At 38.4% G+C, this 22708-nt stretch overlaps 1 protein-coding gene across 4 annotated transcripts in view; it reads left to right on the top strand.

The window, feature by feature from the left end:
• Window positions 1-21257, top strand: part of PTGER3 (prostaglandin E receptor 3) — a 250454-nt gene extending 229197 nt beyond the window's left edge. For 3 of the 4 annotated variants that reach the window (XM_086390564.1, XM_086390557.1, XM_086390548.1), the window contains one exon: window positions 484-1275. In XM_086390564.1, coding sequence (XP_086246690.1) covers window positions 484-504 — 21 coding nt within the window. In that variant the 3' untranslated portion in view covers window positions 505-1275. Of the gene's footprint in view, window positions 1-483; window positions 1276-20728 lie in introns of those variants that run through there. The other variant, XM_086390563.1, reaches the window with a different exon arrangement.
• Window positions 21258-22708: the final 1451 nt, after the last annotated feature.

Raw genomic sequence — 22708 nt, 5'->3', positions numbered from 1 at the left:
ACAACAGCAACTGAACAACAACTGGCGACTTAATCATACGGTCCTTTAATTACAAATTGAAACGAGCTCAGAGCTTTGATTTTGTAATGCTTGCGTGCCATTGTTTAGGTTCATTTGCAAATTGCAGACCCTGGGGTTTTTCCGTTTCACTGCTCATTCTCAAATCTGCTTCCAAGTTTTCTGTATTCCCAGAATACAGAGTGTTCTCTTCTCAGAAGTGGATATTTACTAACAAAGTATTTGAACCTGGAGCTTGTGGAGTACTGAGGTTGTCCTCATTCATTTCTCACTATTCCTGCCACTGAACTTTGATCATGTTATTGTTCTACTGCTGTAGGTGATTTATCATTTGGGTTCATAATCTGAAGTTTATGGAAATGTCTTACTTTCTAGTTTTATTTTGATACTGTCAACAGGTATCAAATGGGTTTGGTGTATCAACGGGTATCATTTTCTATCCTAATTGATTCGTTTATTTTTCAGGAGGAATTTTTGGGAGGTTAAAAACCAATCTTGCTGTCAAGATCACATTATTGGAAGTTCTTCAACTTTCTTTTCGTTGAAGAGAGAAAATACTGCAAAAACACCCCACATCCCAACCCATTCCATTTTCTCTCCTATACCCATTTCCAGAGGTTAACCCCATCCGGAGGTTGCTACGTCCTATTACCACGCATGCTTTGTACTTTTACTACATGTATATGCATCCATTAAATATGTATACTTTTCTGTGACTTTACAATATCTACATATCTGTTTTCATATTATATGTATGATTTGCTACTTGGTTTTCTTCACTCAAAGTTGTATTTCTTGATATTTATCCATGTTGAAACATGAAGCTCTAAATTGTTACTTTTAACTGCTGTAGTGCATACTATAGTTTGAAGAAAATATAATTTGTCAGTCCCCTGCCAAGGGAAAATTATTTCATTTCACTGTAAAAAAAAATCATCTGTATACATGTTTACTTGTGCACATCTGCATGATAGATGCGGATCTTTCTCTAAGATAGATACCTAGGCGTGAAGGTGCTGGATTAAAGGGCATGTGCATCTTCTACGCGCAATTTATGAGGGTTTCCCTCATGTGTGTCCATACTGATGTTTGTGATGCTTTAATTTTTCACATCCTTGTAGGTATGAAATGGTGTCTCATTGCTAATTTATTTTACATTTTCCTGATCAAGATGTGAGGTTGAAATCTTTCCAAATCTTACTGATACTTTAGTTTTCTTCCATGATGTCCGGCAATAAAATTGACAATTTCTCCTGAGTTATGTCTCAGTTTCGTAATGGCTTGTGAGAGTTTTTAAAATATGTTCTGGATAATAATGCTTTTTTAGTGTTTTTATTGAGTACAACAGATTATTCTAAAGTCTTCTGTGTATCCTCTCTCTTTGTAACTCTACCTGTGTTGCTATCTCTGTCTTTATCTCAATAACCCCTTCTCTCCCTACAGCTCAGACTCTGCCCATGGAAATATCTTTGGAAACAGGGAGCATACTAACTTTTTCATTTTCCCAGATCTCCATCTCTAACCTCCTGTCACTTCCATGACCATCACTTAAATTTCTTCATGAAACACCCTTTCTTTCTGAAGCATTGACTCTCATGCCAACAGATGTTAAGAGCAGAAGTATTCTGCCTTTATGACAACCTAATTGTCAGGATCATATTCTTTATTAATGACAAATAGTGTTTTTCCTTTTTCCTGCATGTCTCTTATGCTTTTCCTCTTTCTGGACCTTTCCTGTTCCATGTCTTTATCAGGATCTTGCAAGTTTGGTAAATGCAGTAAACAAAATGTTAGGCGTGTGATAAATTATGATAAGGATGATATGAAAAGAAATTCTAATTATTTTATATACATAGACCATGTAATGATATGAGAATTTGATATTATTGCAAAATAAAACAGTTGAGGTGACAATGTCAATTTATTGAAATGGGTAGATGTCATAATGAGTCTGGAAAAAAAATAAGTTTCTAAGATATACCAGATCATATTATCATATTGCCTCCATACACAATACTGATAATAATGCATAAATTCCTCCAGAAGGTTCTATAAGCTTGTAAGTCTGAGCAAGGCTGTTTTAAATACTGACATGTAGTTAAAATACGCAGATCAGAGACTTTCTTTGTTGTCTTTCACTTTTCTATCTTTTTTTTTGCTCTTCTCTTAAATAAACTAGAGAAATAAAGGCACCTGAGACATTACTTTGCCAACAAAGGCCCGTCTAGTCAAGGCTATGGTTTTTCCTGTGGTCATGTATGGATGTGAGAGTTGGACTGTGAAGAAGGCTGAGCGCCGAAGAATTGATGCTTTTGAACTGTGGTGCTGGGGATGACTCTTGACAGTCCCTTGGACTGCAAGGAGATCCAACCAGTCCATTCTAAAGGAGATCAGTCCTGGGATTTCTTTGGAAGCAATGATGCTAAAGCTGAAACTCCAGTACTTTGGCCACCTCGTGCGAAGAGTTGACTCATTGGAAAAGACCCTGATGCTGGGAGGGATTGGGGGCAGGAGGAGAAGGGGACGCCAGAGGATGAGATGGCTGGATGGCATCACTGACTCGATGGACGTGAGTCTGAGTGAACTCCGGGAGTTGGTGATGGACAGGGAGGCCTGGCGTGCTGCGATTCATGGGGTCACAAAGAGTCGGACACGACTGAGCGACTGATCTGATCTGATCTGAAATGCTTAGAGTTAATAATTTGGATCACAATTTAAACGTTTCATTATTTTTCATTTTATTTTTAAACATAGACATCTTTTTGGTTTCATGAATAAAGCCTCCAATTTTGTTTTCTTCTTACTGAAGTTCTTAAAGAAGTAATATTTTAACATTTGAGAATAAAAGACCAAAGATGATGATAACATTCAACTGTATTTCACAATCTAGAACAATTTTCTTTTTATAGGCAAATGCATGGAACAATCATGAGGGTTAATTACAATAATATTTGTGGAAGAAACAAGCAACTTGAGATAATGTATCCAGTCCAAGTTTGAATCCAACATGATTTTTTAATCTAAAGCAGAGCTATAATCTAAAAGCAATGTTTAGATTCTGAATGACTCAGATTTAAACAGAAAAAAATACTAGCATGTGATGTTTAAGATTGTCAAAAATGTGTGATTTTATTTGAAAGATGACAAACATTCTTCAGAATTCCAGGCCTCCTAGTTATTTTAATAGAAATATGTTGGAGGAAGGCTTAAAAACTCTCTTGATTTCATTAGTTTATACTTGCACCATGAGGGAATTTGCTTAGGAAATTGATAGATATTTAGCTCAAAAAGTGAAGCCCTAGACTAGGGTTTTTCTCAATGCACAGTGCAAGAGGCTAATAATTATATTTGAAAAAATTCGTTATTATTATTTAATAATAATATCAACAATATTAAATTATTAAAATAATAATCACTAGTATTAAAAATTCATTATTATTATTTTTCATTCTGTTCAGCCTATATCACACTGAAAAAAAAAGAAGTTAATTACCTTGGTGGCTTTGTGCCTCATCTGTCCCAAAGTTTTTCGTTCATTTTAATGATAAATGTAATATTTATACTAGCTTCAGGTTGTAACTTTTACCCTAAATTCTCAATCCCTGATATACAATTGAAACCATTCTCATGAATGGTCAATATAAGAAGCGGCAGGCAAGCTTCATACTCTGTAACATTTTCCAAAAGTTTTTATTTCCAAGTAAATTTGGTCTACTTTTATCTGCTATTAATTTAGCACCATGAGCTTAATATCATTTATTTAACCAACCAGTTCATAAATATTTGTATTAAGTCCTTGTATACACTAGGCAATAATTTACTTATGACTAAAGTTTTGAATTCTTTCTTCCTTAAATTAACAAAATTTAGAACTTGTGTTTTTATCCTCAAATATTCTAATAATTTATCTGTTAAAGAAACAAGCCTATATTAATGAGACAACTAAAATTCCTGTCATTTTTGTCTCACCATACTTCTTAGAACTATAAAAAGTGGCAGTTTTTATAGTTGTGGCCCTTCACACATATCAATTATCCTTGTGAAAATCCTACAGGCTCTTACTGAGAAATAATAGTGCCTCCTCCAATATTCCTGAAGGAGTACAGTCTGTGACTTTGCAGTAGACTCTAGGACAGACAGCAGTGCCAAAACACCAGTGCCTGCCACTAGGCAGGAGGGCCCACGTTCTGGAAGGTTCTGGGAGATAGAAGCCATTGAGTAGAAAATAAGATGATCTACATTTCCTCCCAATCCAGCCAAGACTGCTCAATAGGTCCACAAACAGAAAAGAAACCAAAATCAATATTTATTTAGCTCCTCCAATGTGTTAGTATCAACTTGGACCCCTACTGAAAAGTTTTAGTGCTTAACAGCCACGTGACCTGGGACAAGAATGTCTCAGCACTGTAGTTTTCTCATCTATAAATTGAAGACAATAACACATATTTTTCAGAATTTTCTACCATAATTCAATACATTTGTTCTTACAAAGTGCTTAGAATAGTGTCTGGCCCAAAGTGAGCATCCCATAAATATTTGCTACTATTATTGTATTATTGCTGCAGTCATTAATAAAAGGGGTCACATACCAATAGGACGTGCTACAGCAGAACTTCAGCAAACATTCTGTTGATTTAGCTATTCTGATCATTGGGGACATCGACTCTTCATCAGAATTATGTGCAAGATCTTATTAAGCTCAGGTATTTCTCTGGAACAACACCAGTAGATTTTATTGTTTTTCCCTGTAGGGTAAGTCTTCCTATTAAATCTAATCATGACTCATTAGGAGCCAGAGGTTTATAAACAGTGCTTTTTAGATGCCCAGGAGTTTCAAAGGGGGCCTTGATCTGTAGTCATCTTGAGGTGTCAAAATGGGCATACTTTCCTCCCCAAATGACTCATATCTTCTACCTGGAGGCAGAGTTGCTTATGACCTTGACAACTTTAGCCCAGCTGACTGCTCCTGGTAGTTCCATGCTGGGAAGAGGAAGTCAGTGTTATCAGATGACTGCTCAGGAATGTGACCCAAAGGGGACCTTAACTGGGACAAAGAGACTGATCATATAGCTCTGTTTGGCTGGTTGTTTTACACAGTGACTACAACTCTTGATGTCTATGAGCAATACTGAGGTCACCTTCAACAGTTTCTCTTGCTGTAAACAGGCAAAGAGAGCTGGGAAATAAGCAAATGAGAAACAACAAGTGGGAGTCACCATCACTTCTGACCCCATTAGCTAATATGACACTATGTGCTAGCCCTGGACCTGGGTTTTAGTAACCCTTAGATAGTTTTGGCTGCTTTGTTTGAAAACTGAACTTGAAAGCCATGAATACTAGTGAGGTTGGATGGTGTAGCTGAGAGAGTTCAGGATTTGAAGGGATTAAATCTCAGCCCCATTATTTAATAGCTTTGTAGCCTTGGTCTTGTAACCTATCTATGTGTTATCACCCTAATTTGTAAAATGGTGATTGTAATAAGGACCTCAATAGATTTATGAAAGTGAAGTGAAGTCACTCAGTTGTGTCCAACTCTTTGAGACCCCATGGACTATAAACAGTCCATGAAATTCTCCAGGCCAGAATAATGGAGTGGGTAGCTGTTCCCTTCTCCAGGGAATCTTCCCAATCCAGGGATCAAACCCATGTCTCCCGCATTGTAGGCAGATTCTTTACCAGCTGAGCCACAAGGGAAGCCCAGATTTATGCAAAGATGAAATTAAAAAGCATAAGGTCGGTGCTCAGTAGTTATTGGTTCCTTTTTCATTATGTTGTGAGATAACTGTATCCAATCCTTCCATCCACAGGATTGTGTCGAGCATTAGAAGACATTCACATATTCACGTTGGGGTCTATCACTCCATCCACTCTAACCATCCCTGTTGCTCAAACATGGTAGATATTCTCCTGACTTAGGGCAACGAATCCAGCTGTTCTCCCTCCCTGAATGTCTTTTCTCCCAATTATGTGTATGGACTGACTTTTTATATCTATTTCAACTGTGCTCAAATGTCTTCTCACTGTGGCTTATCTTGACCACCTCGTTTAAAACTGCAACCTCTACATTTTTCCTCACTGCCCCGTAGTGACTCTATTACCGATTCTCCCTACCAGGCTCCTTTTGTTTTTTAAGTACATTTATCACAGTATTCTTGCCTAGAGAACCCCATAGAGCCTGGCATACTACAATCCATGGGGTCACAAAGAGTCAGACACAACTTAGCTACTGAACAGCAGCAGCAGCACTCTATAAAATCTGCTTTTTATTATGCTTATTGTTTATTCTCTGCCTTCCCCTGCTAGAATGCATAACCTACAAAAGCTAAAATCTTTATTTAAATCACTGATGTATCCCAATGTTTGATCTATCCCAATGTTTCCATTTGTATATTTAGGGCATAGTATAAGTATTTTTGGATGAAGACACACAAGCATTTCAGACTAATCAAACCATAGAACTTACTCAGGGATAAGCTGGGCCCTGAATTACCATGCTTTTTTCACCAAATTCCAAGAGCCTGGAGTGTAAGAAGGATGAAATGTATAATGGAATGAAAAAGTCAGTTCAAATATAATGCAGCACCCCAAGAGGGCTGGGAATTACTCAGGCTTAAGCAAAATCCATTGTCATTATTCTCTTCTTTCTGAACCTGACAACCAAACCAAACATACTGGCTTAGGACTTTTTCCTATATTTGACTTATGTCATATAACCAGAAGGTCAAGAAAATGTGGAGAATATTAACTACAGACCCTAAATTTTGATATAATCATGGTGAATATTTGTGTTCACTGGGTCATTAAGTTTGCATGTTGACATTTAAATTAACATTCAGTTCAGTTCAGTTGAGTCACTCAGTCATGTCCGACTCTTTGCCACCCCAAGAACCACAGCACGCCAGGCCTCCCTGTCCATCACCAACTCCGAGAATCCACCCAAACCCATGCCCATTGAGTCGGTGATGCCATCCAACCATCTCATCCTCTGTCATCCCCTTCTCCTCCTGCCTTCAATCTTTCCCAGCATCAGGGTCTTTTCAAATGAGTCAGCTCTTCGCATCAGGTGGCCAAAGTATTGGAGTTTCAGCTTCAACATCCGTCCCTCCAATGAACACCCAGGACTGATCTCCTTTAGGATGGACTGGTTGGATCTCCTTGCAGTCCAAGGGACTCTCAAGGCTCTTCAATACCAGAGTTCAAAAGCATCAATTCTTCAGTGCTCAGCTTTCTTTATAGTCCAGCTGTCACATCCATACATGACTACTGGAAAAATCATAGCCTTGACTAGACAGACCTTTGTTGGCAAAGTTATGTCTCTGCTTTTTAATACGTTATCTAGGTTGGTCATAACTTTCCTTCCACGGAGTAAGCACTAGAATAATGTAAATCATTTTTTAATAAAAGAGTAATACAATGAGATAATCAGTGGTTAGTTCCATGTTGCTAACCATGTCATTTGAGCTTGGTTGAGCAGAACATTGATATCTGTTCTAATGGAATAATCTACCTACCTCACCCCAGGGAAGAGACACAATTGATTAAGGCCCTCTTAAGAATCTATCCTTTGTTCCTAGACTTTTCTGCCCTATAATAGTATTAAGAACCCATCACCTAATACAACTTTAAGAAAGTGTAACACCCTCTTAAAATTTAACAGGTGACAGCACCCTCAGAGAATTTCTATAGAGTCAAATTCAAAATGAAGAATAACGATACTTGAGTTACTGGGAAGAATGCAGATCATTAGACATAAGATAAAGAGAAATGCATGCTATAAATAAAAGAAAAGAATGTTTATAGAAATCATAGAAAATTTTTGTCAAGAAAGATGAAATTCAGATGTGCTCTATTATCACCTGACCTTTCCCTCCCTCTACTTTTAGCAATTAAAATGACTGTCTTCCCCGTGAGCTCTCTCTATAACAGATAGCTTAAGATATATTAATCTTATTATATACAACTGCTATACTCAATCATCTGTACTTAAAGTATTAATCACACAAAGGTTTTATGTGATGCTAGCATCTGGTCTTGCCTCATAACAATGCATTTAGCAATTAAGTAAGCCTTTTTGTTGTCTCTGGATATTAACACATTTAAGGATTTCACAGGCTGAACTGAAGATCCCCTAGAGAAGCACTGAATCTGCCTATATTCTACCTCATCACTAGCATAGTTATTCACTTATCTGACCACATAGGGTTAAAGAAATATGCAATAATTCTCTGGAACAATGTGAGGACAAAGGTTTAAGTCAGTCATTACAGTAAATAATGTATGTCCTCAAAAATGTGTTTTAATGTGTGCAACAGCCATTATGTGCTCAAAACTCAAAAACTGTATTTTCAAGTTATGGCTCCCAGGTGGCAGATAAAGCCACCAGCTTATTCATGATTCATTCTAACCTCTTTCCATAAGACTGCAACTGGGAACATGAACAGGGAATAAGGAAACTGACCCAGACTGTATCACTGTAGATTATTCGGCTGAAAATATTTCATAAAAGCCTCTAGAGATCAAGAAGAAATCAAAATATAAGACCATGAGCCCAGTAGTATATTGTGAAAGCATGGCTAAGCAAAGATGGGGTGACCTTATATAGAGGTTTTATGTCAATCAAAAGAGATGAAAAGCTATCTGCTTCCAAGACTCTGATGAGGTGAACATCACAGAATGAGAAATGTATTGAATGGTTAGTGCTAGCTTTTGAGGACAAGTAAGACAACCCCAGCAATTTTATAGAAGATATAAATGGGTTCAGGAAAGTCATATAATGTGTTTTTAATCCACAATTAGTTGATACCAAAGAATATGCCAGAAAAACAGAATATACTATCTTTGCCATTAAATTCTATTTGTCTTATTAGGTTCAACTAATAAGTTAGGTGGTATGATGCCAAGTAATTAATAGGTGAATTTTTATGATACTTTGTCATTGTCTTTGCTTGGAGTAGTAATAATTATGATGTCATTTTTATTTCAATCAGAGCATTACTGTTTCCAGGCATATATTCTTCTACATAGGCTCAAGTCATTTGTACAGAGTCAGGTTACAAAACAGAGTCCCCAGGGCCTCTTCCTGTTCAGCTACCTTGATTTCTACCCTCAATTAAGCACAGGGAGGTAAATACATATAGCACTGAGAAAGAAGCCAACTAAGGGCCCACCATTACCAGTGTGATTTTAGACTTTGAACATTGGCACAGAATTAAATTCAGTCACTTGGAGAAGCAATAAAAATATGGATCCAGATTACTAGTCACCTATTCAAATGCATGGTTCTGGTCACACAGTGAAAACTCACAAACTGTAAAGCCACAGTGGAGACTGCTGCAGCCAATTAGTCAGCAACACCCAGACAGTCACAGCAAAGAGTCATCCGGTAGTCAACTCTTGCCCAAGGCCTTAGAGGTCATTAACGGCTGACCCAGACAAGAACCAAGCTTACCTCACGTAAGTACAGGACCCTTCCCAGCCATTCTTTAATTATGAGAATTGTGGTGCTCTGAAAGAGATTTTTTGTACATATTTTATATATTTATATGAAAATATATAATATTATTTGTTTAAAAATATTGTATATATTTTTCTGAGTTCTAGGTAGCCCACCAGGCTCCTTTGTCCATGGAATTCTCCAAGCAAGAATACTGGAGTGGTTAACCATTCCTTTCTCAAGGAGACTTTCCCTACCCAGGGATCGAATCCACATCTCTTGCGTCTCCTGCATTGCAGATTCTTCAACATCTGAGCCACCATGAAAGCTCCAAAATTGGTTTAAACTAGATCATTTTTGTGTGCTCAGTCATGCCCAACTCTTTGCAACCCCATAAACTGTAGCCCACCAGCCTCCTCTTGCATGGGATTTCCTTGACAAGAATACTGAAGTGGGTTGCCATTTTCTTCTCCAGGGGAACTTTCCTGTGTCCCTTGCATCTCTTGCACTGGCAGGCAGATTTTTTACCACTTGTGCCACCTGGGACACTACTCATATTTAAATAACCTTGCACTATGAACTCTGGTTGATATTTCGAAGACCTTGGTTTACTTTGAACTTGTAAGCTATTTACAAAGCTTAGAAGTCCTGAGCTAGACTAACATTCTTTGGTTTGTTTACTTAAGAGGACAAATAGCCCTAAACCTCAAGCTGTTAATGCTGAGGATATAAATCAAGGTCATAGAAAACATCAAATGACCACAACTTCAGCCAGTAGCAAATTTTATATGCTGGAGTGGCTGGAAAGCTTAAAAGTAAGTATAAGGCAAGAAAGAGAGAGGATAAGAAAGAAGAAAAGTTGAGGAGATAAATTTTTCCTGTAAATCTCCTCTAAATTACCCCCCTTTTTTTTAATGACAGATGCTGACTTATATAGATAAGCCAGAATGACTAAGTTAATCTTTAAAAAAACTGTTTATGTATCCAGATGCTATTTTTTACCCTCAGAAGAGCAGTTTGAAGCACTTGGCACTCAACCAGGAGGTGAGTGCATACTCCTGAGAAAGGTACGTACTTTCTTCACATTTGCATACATACTGGATTGTGGTCCCAGCTACTGTTCCAGAGTGCCTTTCACTCAGGATATTTCTACCCTTCTGTACTGTTAATGCATCATAGAAAGATTTACAAGATGTACTCTCCTGGCTGTGTCAAGACTTATTGGAAGACCCAACTCAGCAGATTGTAAACGGTAGCTTCTTTTTTTGTTGTTGTTTTTATTTTCTGTTGCATAACCACAGGCAACTCAGACAAAATGAACTTGCTGGTTGTTCCTATAGGACTTTCAGTATCCCCATTTAAAACAGAACACATTTAAGAGTAAGACTGCTTCAAAATGGTTGTAATCTAGCTGGTTGAATAGAAGACCTTTAATCCACCTAAATCAATGCACATCAGTGGTTTCTGAGCTCAAATTCCAAGCAACTGGAAAATGTATACATGACAAGTCAGTGACCAGAAACTATTCTGGGAGAACTGATTACTGCGGTGATAGCTGTGATAAATACAAGAGCTCTTAGGAAAATGTTTCAAAGTCTTATAAAACCAACTAATGATATAATGATATTTTGTTTTGTTTAATTACCAGTCATAATGCAATGTAATTAAACCCAGTGGCAGGAGGATAACAGTAACAAGATACACACAATTAGATTAATCACAACACATGTAAGATATATTTAGGCACCACATAAATCTTCTGACAGGAAGGATCTAAGCATTTTTCTTACATTTATTGGAATAAAAAGTTTAAACTTTCTATATTTTCAGCAATAGGATAAACTGCCAATGACAGTCTTTCTAAACATTGGATACTAACGTTAACTGACCTTTACAGAATTGGATTTGAAAGTCTAAGCATTATTTCCTCTAGTTCAGATGCTTAAGAGAAACTCTGGGTGAGAAATAAGAAAAATATTAAAGAGTAAACATTTTCTTTTAAAAATTGACTTGTAGCTCATTATATATTCAGGATAATAATAATTTTTTAGATATATAAAGCAACTATTTACTCCCAGGTCTGCAGCTTTACTTTTTTTCCTTGTTTATAACTCTTTTTGACATGCAAATTTTAAAATTTTAATTGCAACATATTTATCAATTTTCTCATATGGCTCACATTTTGTATCATATTTAAGAATACTTAGCCCACCATGTTGCAACCATATTTTCTTCTAATAGATTTATTTTTTCATACTGAAGTCTTCAGTCTCTTTTAGGTTCATTTTTATGTTTTGGGTGAAGTTGGGACTAAATTTACATTATGTGAACTGTAACTTCCAGATTTTCAAGCTAAATTTAGAAAAAGCAGAGGAACCAGACATCAAAATGCCAACATCCATTGGACCATCAAAAAAGCAAGAGAGTTCCAGAAAAATATCTACTTCTGCTTTATTGACTATGCCAAAGCCTTTGACTGTGTGGACCACAACAAACTCTGGAAAATTCTTCAAGAGATGGGAATACCAGACCACCTGACCTGCCTCTTGAGAAATCTGTATGCAGGTGAGGAAGCAACAGTTAGAACTGGACATGGAACAACAGACTGGTTCCAAATAGGAAAAGGAGTACATCAAGGCTGTATACTGTCACCCTGCTTATTTAACTTATATGTAAAGCACATCATGAGAAACTCTGGGCTGAATGAAGCACAAGCTGGGATTGCCGGGAGAAATATAATAACCTCAGATATGCAGATGACACCACCCTTATGGCAGAAGGTGAAGAGGAACTAAAAAGCCTCTTGATGAAAGTGAAAGAGGAGAGTGAAAAAGTTGGCTTAAAGCTCAACATTCAGAAAACTAAGATCATGGCATCCGGTCCAATCACTTCATGGCAAATAGATGGAGAAACAGTGGAAACAGTACCAGACTTTATTTTTTGGGGCTCCACAATCACTGCAGATGGTGATTGCAGCCATGAAATTAAAAGGGGCTTGCTCCTTGGAAGAAAAGCTATGACCAACCTAGACAGCATATTAAAAAGCAGAGACATTACTTTGCCAACAAAGGTCTGTCTAGTCAAGGTTATGGTTTCTCCAGTAGTCATGTATGGATGTGAGAGTTGGACTATAAAGAAAGCTGAGCACCAAAGAATTGATGCTTTTGAACTACAGCGTTGGAGAAGACTCTTGAGAGTCCCTTGGACGGCAAGGAGTTCCAACCAGTCCATCCTAGAGGAAATCAGTACTGAATATTCATTGGAAGGACTGAAACTGGAAGGAAGCTGAAACTCCAACACTTTGGCTACCTGATATGAAGAACCGACTCATCGGAAAAGACCCTGAGGCTGGGGAAGATTGAAGGCAGGAGGAGAAGGGGATGATAGAGGATGAGATGATTGGATGGCATCACCAACTCAATGGACATTAGTTTGAGTAAACTCAGGGAGTTGGTGATGGACAGGGAAGCCTGGTGTGCTGCAGTCCATGGGGTTGCAGAGTCAGACAAGACTGACTGAACTGAACTGAACTGGAACCTAAATTTACTTTTCCAAGGAAACCCACTGACTCAACACTACTTTTTTGAACAGACCGTATTTTCTTACTGTTTTGAGACACCACGTTTATCATTTATATATCCTTTATCTATTTAACGGCATTTACATAATTAGATGTTACAAGTTTATATTTATATGTCATTTATATATCTTCTATGTCATTGATATCAAGTCTTTATACATTCACATATGTACTTTACAATTTTTTCATCCGTTACATAAGTCTATATTTTTCTTTACTATATAACTGCTTTAATTTCTATAATTGTAAAAAAAAATCTTGATATACGGTAGCCAGCCATTCTTCAAATGTGTCTTGACTTTTCTTACTCTTTTGGTCTTCTGTATTATTTTAGAACTTGGTTTTCTCCAACTTCCTACTGTTTTCCAGTCTTTCCTGAGGGGCTGTTTTGAATGTTAGGATCTTCCTTCAACACTCCTGTAGTTTACAATGGTGTTTTAGTCTTGATTTCCAGCTTATGCAGAATCTCAAGATCAACCAGAGAGGCAATTAGAACATTCTCAGGCCCTTCCTGGGGATGCACAAAACATTGCCAAGTGTGTATGGCCTTCTAGATCCCTAGAAATATGTCAGAGCTTTTCAAATCCCACTGTGGGCTTCTCATTTCCCATAGTTTATTTTTAAATATTTTAGCCAACTTTTTGCCTGCCCCTACTGGAACAAATGCCTATGGCATCTGTGACAGGTGCTGCTGATTGTGGTAAGGATAGGCATCTCCTTACTGAGGGAGGCTGTTACTGAATCAGAAGTTGGTCATCTCACAGCACAACAAGCCAATACTTGGGAGATGAGGTGTGGAGGCAAGAAATAGTAGCTTTATTTAGAAAACCAGGCATTTGAGAAGATAGTGGGCTAGTCCTCTAGAGTATCATCTTATGGTGGTCTGGATGCCAGTCTAACAGAGAGAGGAAGGTGAGGAAATAAAGTAAAAAGGCCATAAATCTTGTAAAATATCTCCTGGATTGGCCTGCTCCAGCAAGAAGATGTGTTAATTTCTTCTTTCTGCAGCCATTCACAAGTGGACAGGTCAGAATATCTCCTTGTGTGCTGAACAAAAGCACTTTAGTTTAACATTCAGGCAGAGGGACAGGGTTCCCCGAGGCAGGCCATTATGTATGTTTACATAATGTTTACACTATAGACAACGTCCTTCCAGTGATTATAGTAACAAAAGCAACAGATAGCAAATGTTAAAGTAAAAGATCCAACATAGAGTCAGATTCTGCTCTTCCCTGATACAAGACTTGACTCAGGTCAAGCAACAGGAAACTTTCTCAGGGAGCTACCATGCAGGTCATCTAATGAAAATTCTCTGGAGATAAAGCTTTTGGGGGAGTTCCAATCTCTTTCCCTTCCTTCCAGTAGCTGCTAGGCTTAAGGTTTAACAGCTACCTTGTTTCTGAGATTGCTGGTTTTTAAACTACTGAGAAGCTAAGAAGAGAGGAGTGGAAAAGAACAAGTTAAAACGCCATAAAGCTTGCTGTTCTTATCCAAAGTCAGTTGCTTTTCTTTTTTTTTTTGTCTTTTTTTTTTTTTCTTTTAAAATTTTTTATTCCTTTATAGTTGCTTTTCTTGAATGAATTCTCTCACACTGCTGCCAGGCCTTGGTTTATTATGAGTTTTTAAAAAGCTGATTTTGATAATTTTTGCCAAAATTCTTGCTGTTTTATGGAAGAATGGATTTTCAGCTGTCTTAACTCTGTGTTATGATGTTAGTGTTTCCGCATTCATATGTTAAACTCCTGGCCACTCCCCCACCACACACACACACACATACACACACCATGTAATGGTATTAAAAGCTAGGGACTTTGGGAGGTAATTAGGTTTAGATGAGATCTTGATGATGGAGCCTCCACTATGAGATCAGTGTCCTCATAAGACATATCAGAGAACTTGCTTCCTTATGTATGAGGACACAGCAAGAAAGTGGACACTAACAAGACTTCCCACCAGAACCTGAGCATGCTGGCATCTTGATCTTGGACTTCACAGCCTTCAGAAGTGTGATTAAATAGATGTCTATTGCTTAAGCCACCCAGTCTATGATATTTTATTACAGTAGTCAATCATTCTATAAGTTCTTCCCTATTTTTCCATTTTAACTGTCATAAGGGCTTCCCTGATAGCTCAGTTGGTAAAGAATCTGCCTTCAATGCAGAAGACCTGGGTTCGATACCTGGGTTAGGACAAAGATAGCCTGGAGAAGGGAAACGCTACCCACTCCAGTATTCTGGCCTGGAGAATTCCATGGATGTATAGTCCATGGGGTCGCAAAAAGTCAGGCAAGACTTAGTGACTTTCACTTCACTTCACTTCAAGAGCTTCATTTAGGCAGAAATTTCTTCTCATGCTCTTTGCCCATTTTATTGTAATATTAGATCTTCTTATTGGACTGGAACTGACTTTTTTGTATTAAGTAAACTATGCAACATTTTTTTGGATAAAATTTTCCCAGTTTGCCAAAATATAATTTTGGTACACAGTTTTTTATGAAGTCCAATAGAGCAATACCTACCATTATATTTTTCATCATATTCAGTTCAGTTCAGTCACTCAGTCGTGTCCGACTCTTTATGACCCCATGAACCGCAGCACGCCAGGCCTCCCTGTCCATCACCAACTCCCAGAGTCCACCCAAATCCATGTTCATTGTGTCAGTGATGCCATCCAACCATCTCATCCTCTGTCGTCCCCTTCTTCTCCTGCCCTCAATCTTTCCCAGCCTCACAGTCTTTTCAAATGAGTCAGCTCTTCACATCAAGTAGCCAAAATATTGGAGTTTCAGCTACAAAATCAGTCCTACCAATGAACACCCAGGAATGATCTCCTTTAGGATGGACTGGTTGGATCTCCTTGTAGCCCAAGGGACTCTCAAGAGTCTTCTCCAACACTACAGTTCAAAAGCATCAATTCTTTGGCGCTCAGTTTTCTTTTTAGTCTAACTCTCAATCCATACATGACTACTGGAAAAACCATAACCTTGACTAGACAGACCTTTGTTGGCAAAGTAATGTTTCTGGTTTTTTATATGCTGTCTAGGTTGGTCATAACTTTCCTTCCAAGGAGTAAGCATCTTTTAATTTCATGGCTGCAATCACCATCTGCAGTGATTTTGGAGCCCAGAAAAATAAAGTCTGCCACTGTTTCCACTCTTTCCTCATCTATTTGCCATGAAGTGATGGACAAGATGCCACGATCTTAGTTTTCTGAATGTGAGCTTTAAGCCAACTTTTTCACTCTCCTCTTTCACTTTCATCAAGAGGCTTTTTAGTTCCTCTTCACCTTCTGCCATAAGGGTGGTGTCATCTGCATATCTGAGGTGATTGATATTTCTCCCAGCAATCTTGATTCCAGCTTGTGCTTCCTCCAGCCCAGCGTTTCTCATGATGTACTTTGCATATAACTTAAATAAGCAGGGTGACAGTATACAGCCTTGATGTACTCCTTTTCCTATTTAGAGCCAGTCTGTTGCTTCATGTCCAGTTCTAACTGTTTGGTCCTGACCTGCATACAGGTTTCTCAAGAGGCAGGTCAGATCTCTTTCAGAATCTCCCACAGTTTATTGTGATCCACACAGTCAAAGGCTTTGGCATAGTCAATAAAGCAGAAATAGATGTTTTTCTAGGACTCTCTTGTTTTTCCCATGATCCAGCAGATGTTGGCAATTTGATCTCTGGTTCCTCTGCCTTTCCTAACACCAGCTTGAACATCTGGAATTTCACAGTTCACGTATTGCTGAAGCCTGGCTTGGAGAATTTTGAGCACTACTTTACTAGCGTGTGAGATGAGTGCAATTGTGCGGTAGTTTGAGCATTCTTTGGCATTGCCTTTCTTTGGGATTAGAATGAAAACTGACCTTTTTCAGGCCTGTGGCCACTGCTGAGTTTTCCAAATTTGCTGGCATATTGAGTGCATCATATTAGGAAAAGCTAAAATTCATTCACATTTTTCTGTTCCTTTTAATGATTTCATTTTTTTATATAAACTTTGCCATTCACCTGGAATTAATTTTGGCATATGTTATAGTGGGAAATATTTTTAATTTATTTTGGGGGGCTCCAAAATCACTCCAGATGGTGACTGCAGCCATGAAATTAAAAGACACTTGCTCCTTGGAAGAAAAGTTATGACCAACCTAGACAACAAAGACATTACTTTGCTGATAAAGGCCTGTATAGTCAAAGCTATGGTTTTTCCAACAGTTATATACGGATGTGAGAGTTGGACTATAAAGAAAGCTGAGTGCTGAAGAATTGATGCTTTTGAATTGTGGTGTTGAAGAAGACTCTTGGGAGTCCCTTGGACTACAAAGAGATCCAGCCAGTGAATCCTAAAGGAAATCAGTCCTGAATATTCACTGGAAGGACTGATGTTGAAGCTGAAGCTCCAATTCTTTGGCCACCTGATGTGAAGAACTGTCTCATTTTAAAAGACCCTGATGCTGGGAAAGATTGAAGGCAGGAAAAGAAGGGAATGACAGAGGATGAGATCGTTGGATGGCATCACCCACTAGATGGACATGAGTTTGAGTGAACTCTCCCAGTTGGTGATGGACAGGGAAGCCTGGCATGCTGCAGTCCTTAGGGTCGCAAAGAGTCGGACACAACTGAATGACTGAACTGAACTGATAGTGGGAAAATCAACTTGATTTTTTCTCCCCAAACATCAATTTTCCTAACATAATTTATATAATAACCTATTTCATCCCCCATTGTTTTGTGATACTTCATTTATAATATATTAATCTCTCAATATCATTCTTATATATAATAAAAAGAATTTCTGGGTTATCTCTTCTTAACTCTGGTCATATTCTTACTCCTGATTCAACATTATATTATCTTGATATTTTGTTGCTTTTTAGTATATTTTCATATTTGATTATTAGCTTTAAATTTATATACAATGTAAAAAGCTAATACTGGATGAAAAATAGTGTTTGGAGCTTAGCCTTTCTCTCTTTGTACCTGTAGTTCTTAAGTTCTTAGTCAACTTTCAACAGAGATACTGCCCCTTCTAAGGAGACTTTTCTAAGTCCCTATCTTCCTCCTTCTGGGATGGGTTAGGTATCTTCCTCTATGCTGTTTCTTTATATTCTCATAATGTCCATGCACATCTTTGTTATGGCATTTATGAGATACACACTAACTCCAGTATTCTTGCCTGGGAAATTCCATGGACAGAGGAGCCTGGAGGACTAGTCCATAGGGTTGCAAAATAGTCAGACATGACTTAGCGACTAAACAACAAGAATTTAGGATACACTGTACTGTAAGGGTTAAGTTTTCCACTATTTATACCACTGGCCTGTGGTAAACTCTTGCGAGCATAGACTGTGTTCTGTATCCATGATATCCCAAATAGTTTTTGGCAAAATCAACAGATTTTCCTTGAAAAAAATCAATAAATAAATGGTATTCTTGGAAGAAAAGTTATGACCAACCTAGACGGCATATTGAAAAGCAGACACATTACTTTGCCAACAAAGGTCCGTCTAGTCAAGGCTATGGTTTTTCCTGTGGTCATGTATGGATGCGAGAGTTGGACTGTGAAGAAAGCTGAGCACCGAAGAATTGATGCTTTTGAACTGTGGTGCTGGGGATGACTCTTGAGAGTCCCTTGGACTGCAAGGAGATCCAACCAGTCCATTCTGAAGGAGACCAGTCCTGGGATTTCTTTGGAAGGAATGATGCTAAAGCTGAAACTCCAGTACTTTGGCCACCTCATGCGAAGAGTTGACTCATTGGAAAAGACTCTGATGCTGGGAGGGATTGGGGGCAGGAGGAGAAGGGGATGACAGAGGATGAGATGGCTGGATGGCATCACTGACTCGATGGACATGAGTTTGAGTGAACTCCGGCAGATGGTGATAGACAGGGAGGCCTGGTGTGCTGCGATTCATGGGGTCGCAAAGAGTCAGACATGACTGAGCGACTGAACTGAACTGATCAATTGAAATTTCACCTGATTTGGACAACAGGGAGAAGGAAATCAGGCAAAAAATTTAAGCATCATTGCCATTCTGGGACTTATTAAAAATAAATACTCTATAATGATTTTAAATAGAAACACCTAGATATAATTCAATAATTTTTTAAAAATAATGACTTGATTTTGAATATTCTTATTCTGTTTTGATATTAAATTTGACTATCATCATAGAATTCAAAAGCTTTGCCTTGTATGTAGTTCTCAGTCATTAGAGGACTCTTATTTGCTTTTTCCATCAAAGCAATTTATACAAAACCTAAAAAACATCCGCTAATCTCAGGAGGTTCTGAAAGTATCAACCCTTGTTTTTTGCCCTTGAAAAAAATTACTTTCTGTTGCATGCACCTGGCCTCAGCTGTCACAAGAGAAGTTATGACCACTGGATACACATTAACAACCTCAACAGACCTAGGACAAGGAGTCTCCAATTAAAGATTTCTCAGGAAGCTAAATTGTACCCCAATAGATAGCTAATAAATGAAACAGTTTCTTTGGTAACAGCTATAGAGTTTTGCATTTTGAATCAGACTCACATCTCAGCATCAGATGTATTAAGCTTATTTAAATAGGCCATATCTTTCTAAAGAATTCAAAAACTCGTTTTTCATGATAAATAATCCTTTTTTTTTAAATTTTTTATTTTGTATTGGAGAAGGAAATGGCAACCCACTCCAGTGTTCTTGCCTGGAGAATCCCGGGGACCGGGGAGCCTGGTGGGCTGCCATCTATGGGGTCGCACAGAGTCGGACACGATTGAAGCGACTTAGCAGCAGCAGCATAGCCTATTAGAGCTTCCCAGGTGGTGCTTCAGTCGTGTCCGACTTTGTGCGACCCAGGTGGTGCTAGTGGCAAAGAACCTGCCTGCCAATGCAGACCTGGGTTTGATCCCTGGGTTGGGAAGATCCCCAGGAGGAGGGCATGACAACCCACTCTAGTGTTCTTGCCTGGAGAATCCCACGAACAGAGGAGCCTGACAGTCCATGGAGTCAGAGAGTCAGATACGCCTGAAATGACTTAGCATGCATGCACGTAGCTGATTAACAATGTTGTGATAGTTTCAAGTGAACAGTAAATCGACTCAGCCATATATATAAAAGTATTAAAATATTTTTTTAATATCCAGAGGGAATCTTTACATTTTTCCAATAAAAATATTGTGAGTTTTAAAATAACCTCTGAGAAACCAAAAATGATCACAAAGTCTAGTACTGAACCTCTCCAATCTGCTGAACTGTGTCAAAATAATTTTGGAATAAGCCAAGATATGAATATACATACAAATACATAGACTATAAGAAAGGCATGCAATTGTGGTAGAGCAGAAATGACTGGATATACTGGCATGAATAAGAAGTGCTAATCGATGCCTGGCATGGAGCTAGAATATCTATAAAAATTTACCAGTAAACTACACATGCAAAGAAGGCAATCATTTTAAGACTCAAATTTGCAAAGTCAATAGAACTAGAGCACTTATGAATCTTTTATTAATCCAGTCTAAGACAACATGTATAATATTGACAAATGCTTTTGCAGTCCATGTTAATTTAATGAGCTCATCTTGAAGAATCCTCATTGATTACTTAGAGTACTCAAGCCTCCCTTTAACTTTTTGATCCTTAGCAATGTGGCTTTTGCACTGCCTATTTATGGTTAGACATGACATTGAAGTATTTCAAACTTGTCATTTCATTCTCCCTCAGGGCCAGAAAGAAATCACTGTAAGCATCAGAACTACCTGAACTCACCAGCCCCATGGAGCTCACACCTAAGAGGACAGGGCACCACAGCTGAGAAAGCAATTGCTTTGGCTGGAAGATCTGACTGCTGTTTCCTGGTGGCTCAGATGGTGAAGAATCTGCCTGCAATGCAGGAGACCTAGGTTCAATTCCTGGGTCAGGAAGACCTCTCAGAGAAGGGAATGGCAACCCACTCAAGGATTCTTGCCTGGAGAATCCCATGGACAGAGGAGCCTGGCAGTCTACAGTCCATGGGGTCACAAAGTATTGGACATGATTGAGCGATTAACACTGCTACAAACTACTACCATAGGTTATAGCACAGCTCAACAACGATGAAAAGAATACAAAATCTGCTTTTGTACTCAATGTACTCAGTTGCCACAGATTAAAATCTCTATTTATTCTCACCTTCCAGGGGGCATTTCAAAGTTTTAATTTTCATAAAAAGGAAATGCTGTAAATGTTTAATTATGTTAATAAATAGGAATGATTATATTTCTAGTTAATGCTTAATTATGAAGTTTGACATCTCGTTACTGGTGTCAACATGTGTGAGATAATCACAAGCTTGCCTTCAGATAATATGATCTTTATTGAGCATGAGTAATCTTGGCTCATTCCCCAACTCCCCAAAGCAAATGAAATTCCTGTTCAAAGAACTGAAATCCCCCTTTATGGAGAAGTCACTCTTTATCAAGTAAGCACTGCTGCACCCAGAAGCTTCTTGTTCAAATACAAATGATCCCGAAAATGTTGCAGGAATGGGGACATCTTCCAGGGCCCCAAAGTGGGCCCTTGTCTATTACTCTGAAGAGGAGAGTAGATAAACTTGCTGACAAAGCAAGAGACTTCATTAGAAAGAGTTGCCTGGGTGGGGAGCAGGAGGGTAGGGAAACCCAGGAGAAGGGCTCTGCCAAATGGTTCGCAGTCTCGGGTTTTAGGACAATGAGATTAGCTTCCTGGTTGTCTCTGGTCAATCATCCTGACTCAGGGTCCTTCTTGGTGGAGCACGCATTGTTCAGTCAAGATAAATTCCAGTGAGGGGAATTCTGGGAGGTAGTAGGACACGTGGCATCTCCTTTCAATCTTTCCTGTACTGTTCTGGTTGGTGGTGGCTTATTAGTTCTATGTTCCATAATAGGACCTTCTGTCGCAAAATAACTCACACAAATGACTACTATGGTGTCTGGCCAGGGAGGGTGGTTTTAGTCAGTGTGTTTCCCCTAACAAAAACAGAGTATATGAAGACTTGGAGATCTTTAACACTGGTGTAGATTAGTTTGTTGGTGTTTTTTTTGTTTGTTTGTTTTTTGGCTCCAGGGGAATTGGAAAAGAAAATTCTGAGGCTTGTGGATGGCTAGGCAGTTTAGGTTTCACCAAATAAATACCTGTAGACTTAGAATCCTGGGATTGGTGCAGAGAGAGTGGGACATACTGGCCAGGTATACTTTGATGAGACAAAAAAGAGAGACACCAGCTCGCAGCTTCTCCAACAACCCTGATCTTTCCTGGAGGGCTCTGCACTTGCTATTCCCTTGAAACCTTCTACGCCCCTGTCCCAACTCCATCCCTACCTCTCTATCTGCCTAATGCTTATTCAACCTTTGGGTCTTAGCATAAATGCTACTTTTTCAGACAACTCTTTTCTGGCTTCTAAGATTAGGATGCTCTTATGGAACACTGAAATTTTCCATTTTTGCCTATATCAAATGCCAATTAATTATTTGTTTAATTATATTTTGATGTCATCTTCCCAAACAGATTATAAGTATCATCATGGCAGGGCCATGGCTGCCTTACTTACCATCATTTCCCAGCCCCTAAAACTCTATAAATACTTCAAAAACACATGTAGACTGATTGGTACAATGCATATAAACACTTCAAAAATATATGTAGGTTGTGTGGTGCAATGTGCATGCCTGCAGTCATCTTGGAAGT

This window comes from Bos grunniens, chromosome 3 (genome assembly GCF_055505025.1).
Source record: "Bos grunniens cultivar Pamir isolate PY7600 chromosome 3, Bosgru_T2T1.0, whole genome shotgun sequence".
NCBI classification, from domain to species: Eukaryota; Metazoa; Chordata; class Mammalia; order Artiodactyla; family Bovidae; genus Bos; species Bos grunniens.
Note: the sequence above shows the minus strand (reverse complement) of the source record. Positions and strands in the feature narration are given on the sequence as shown.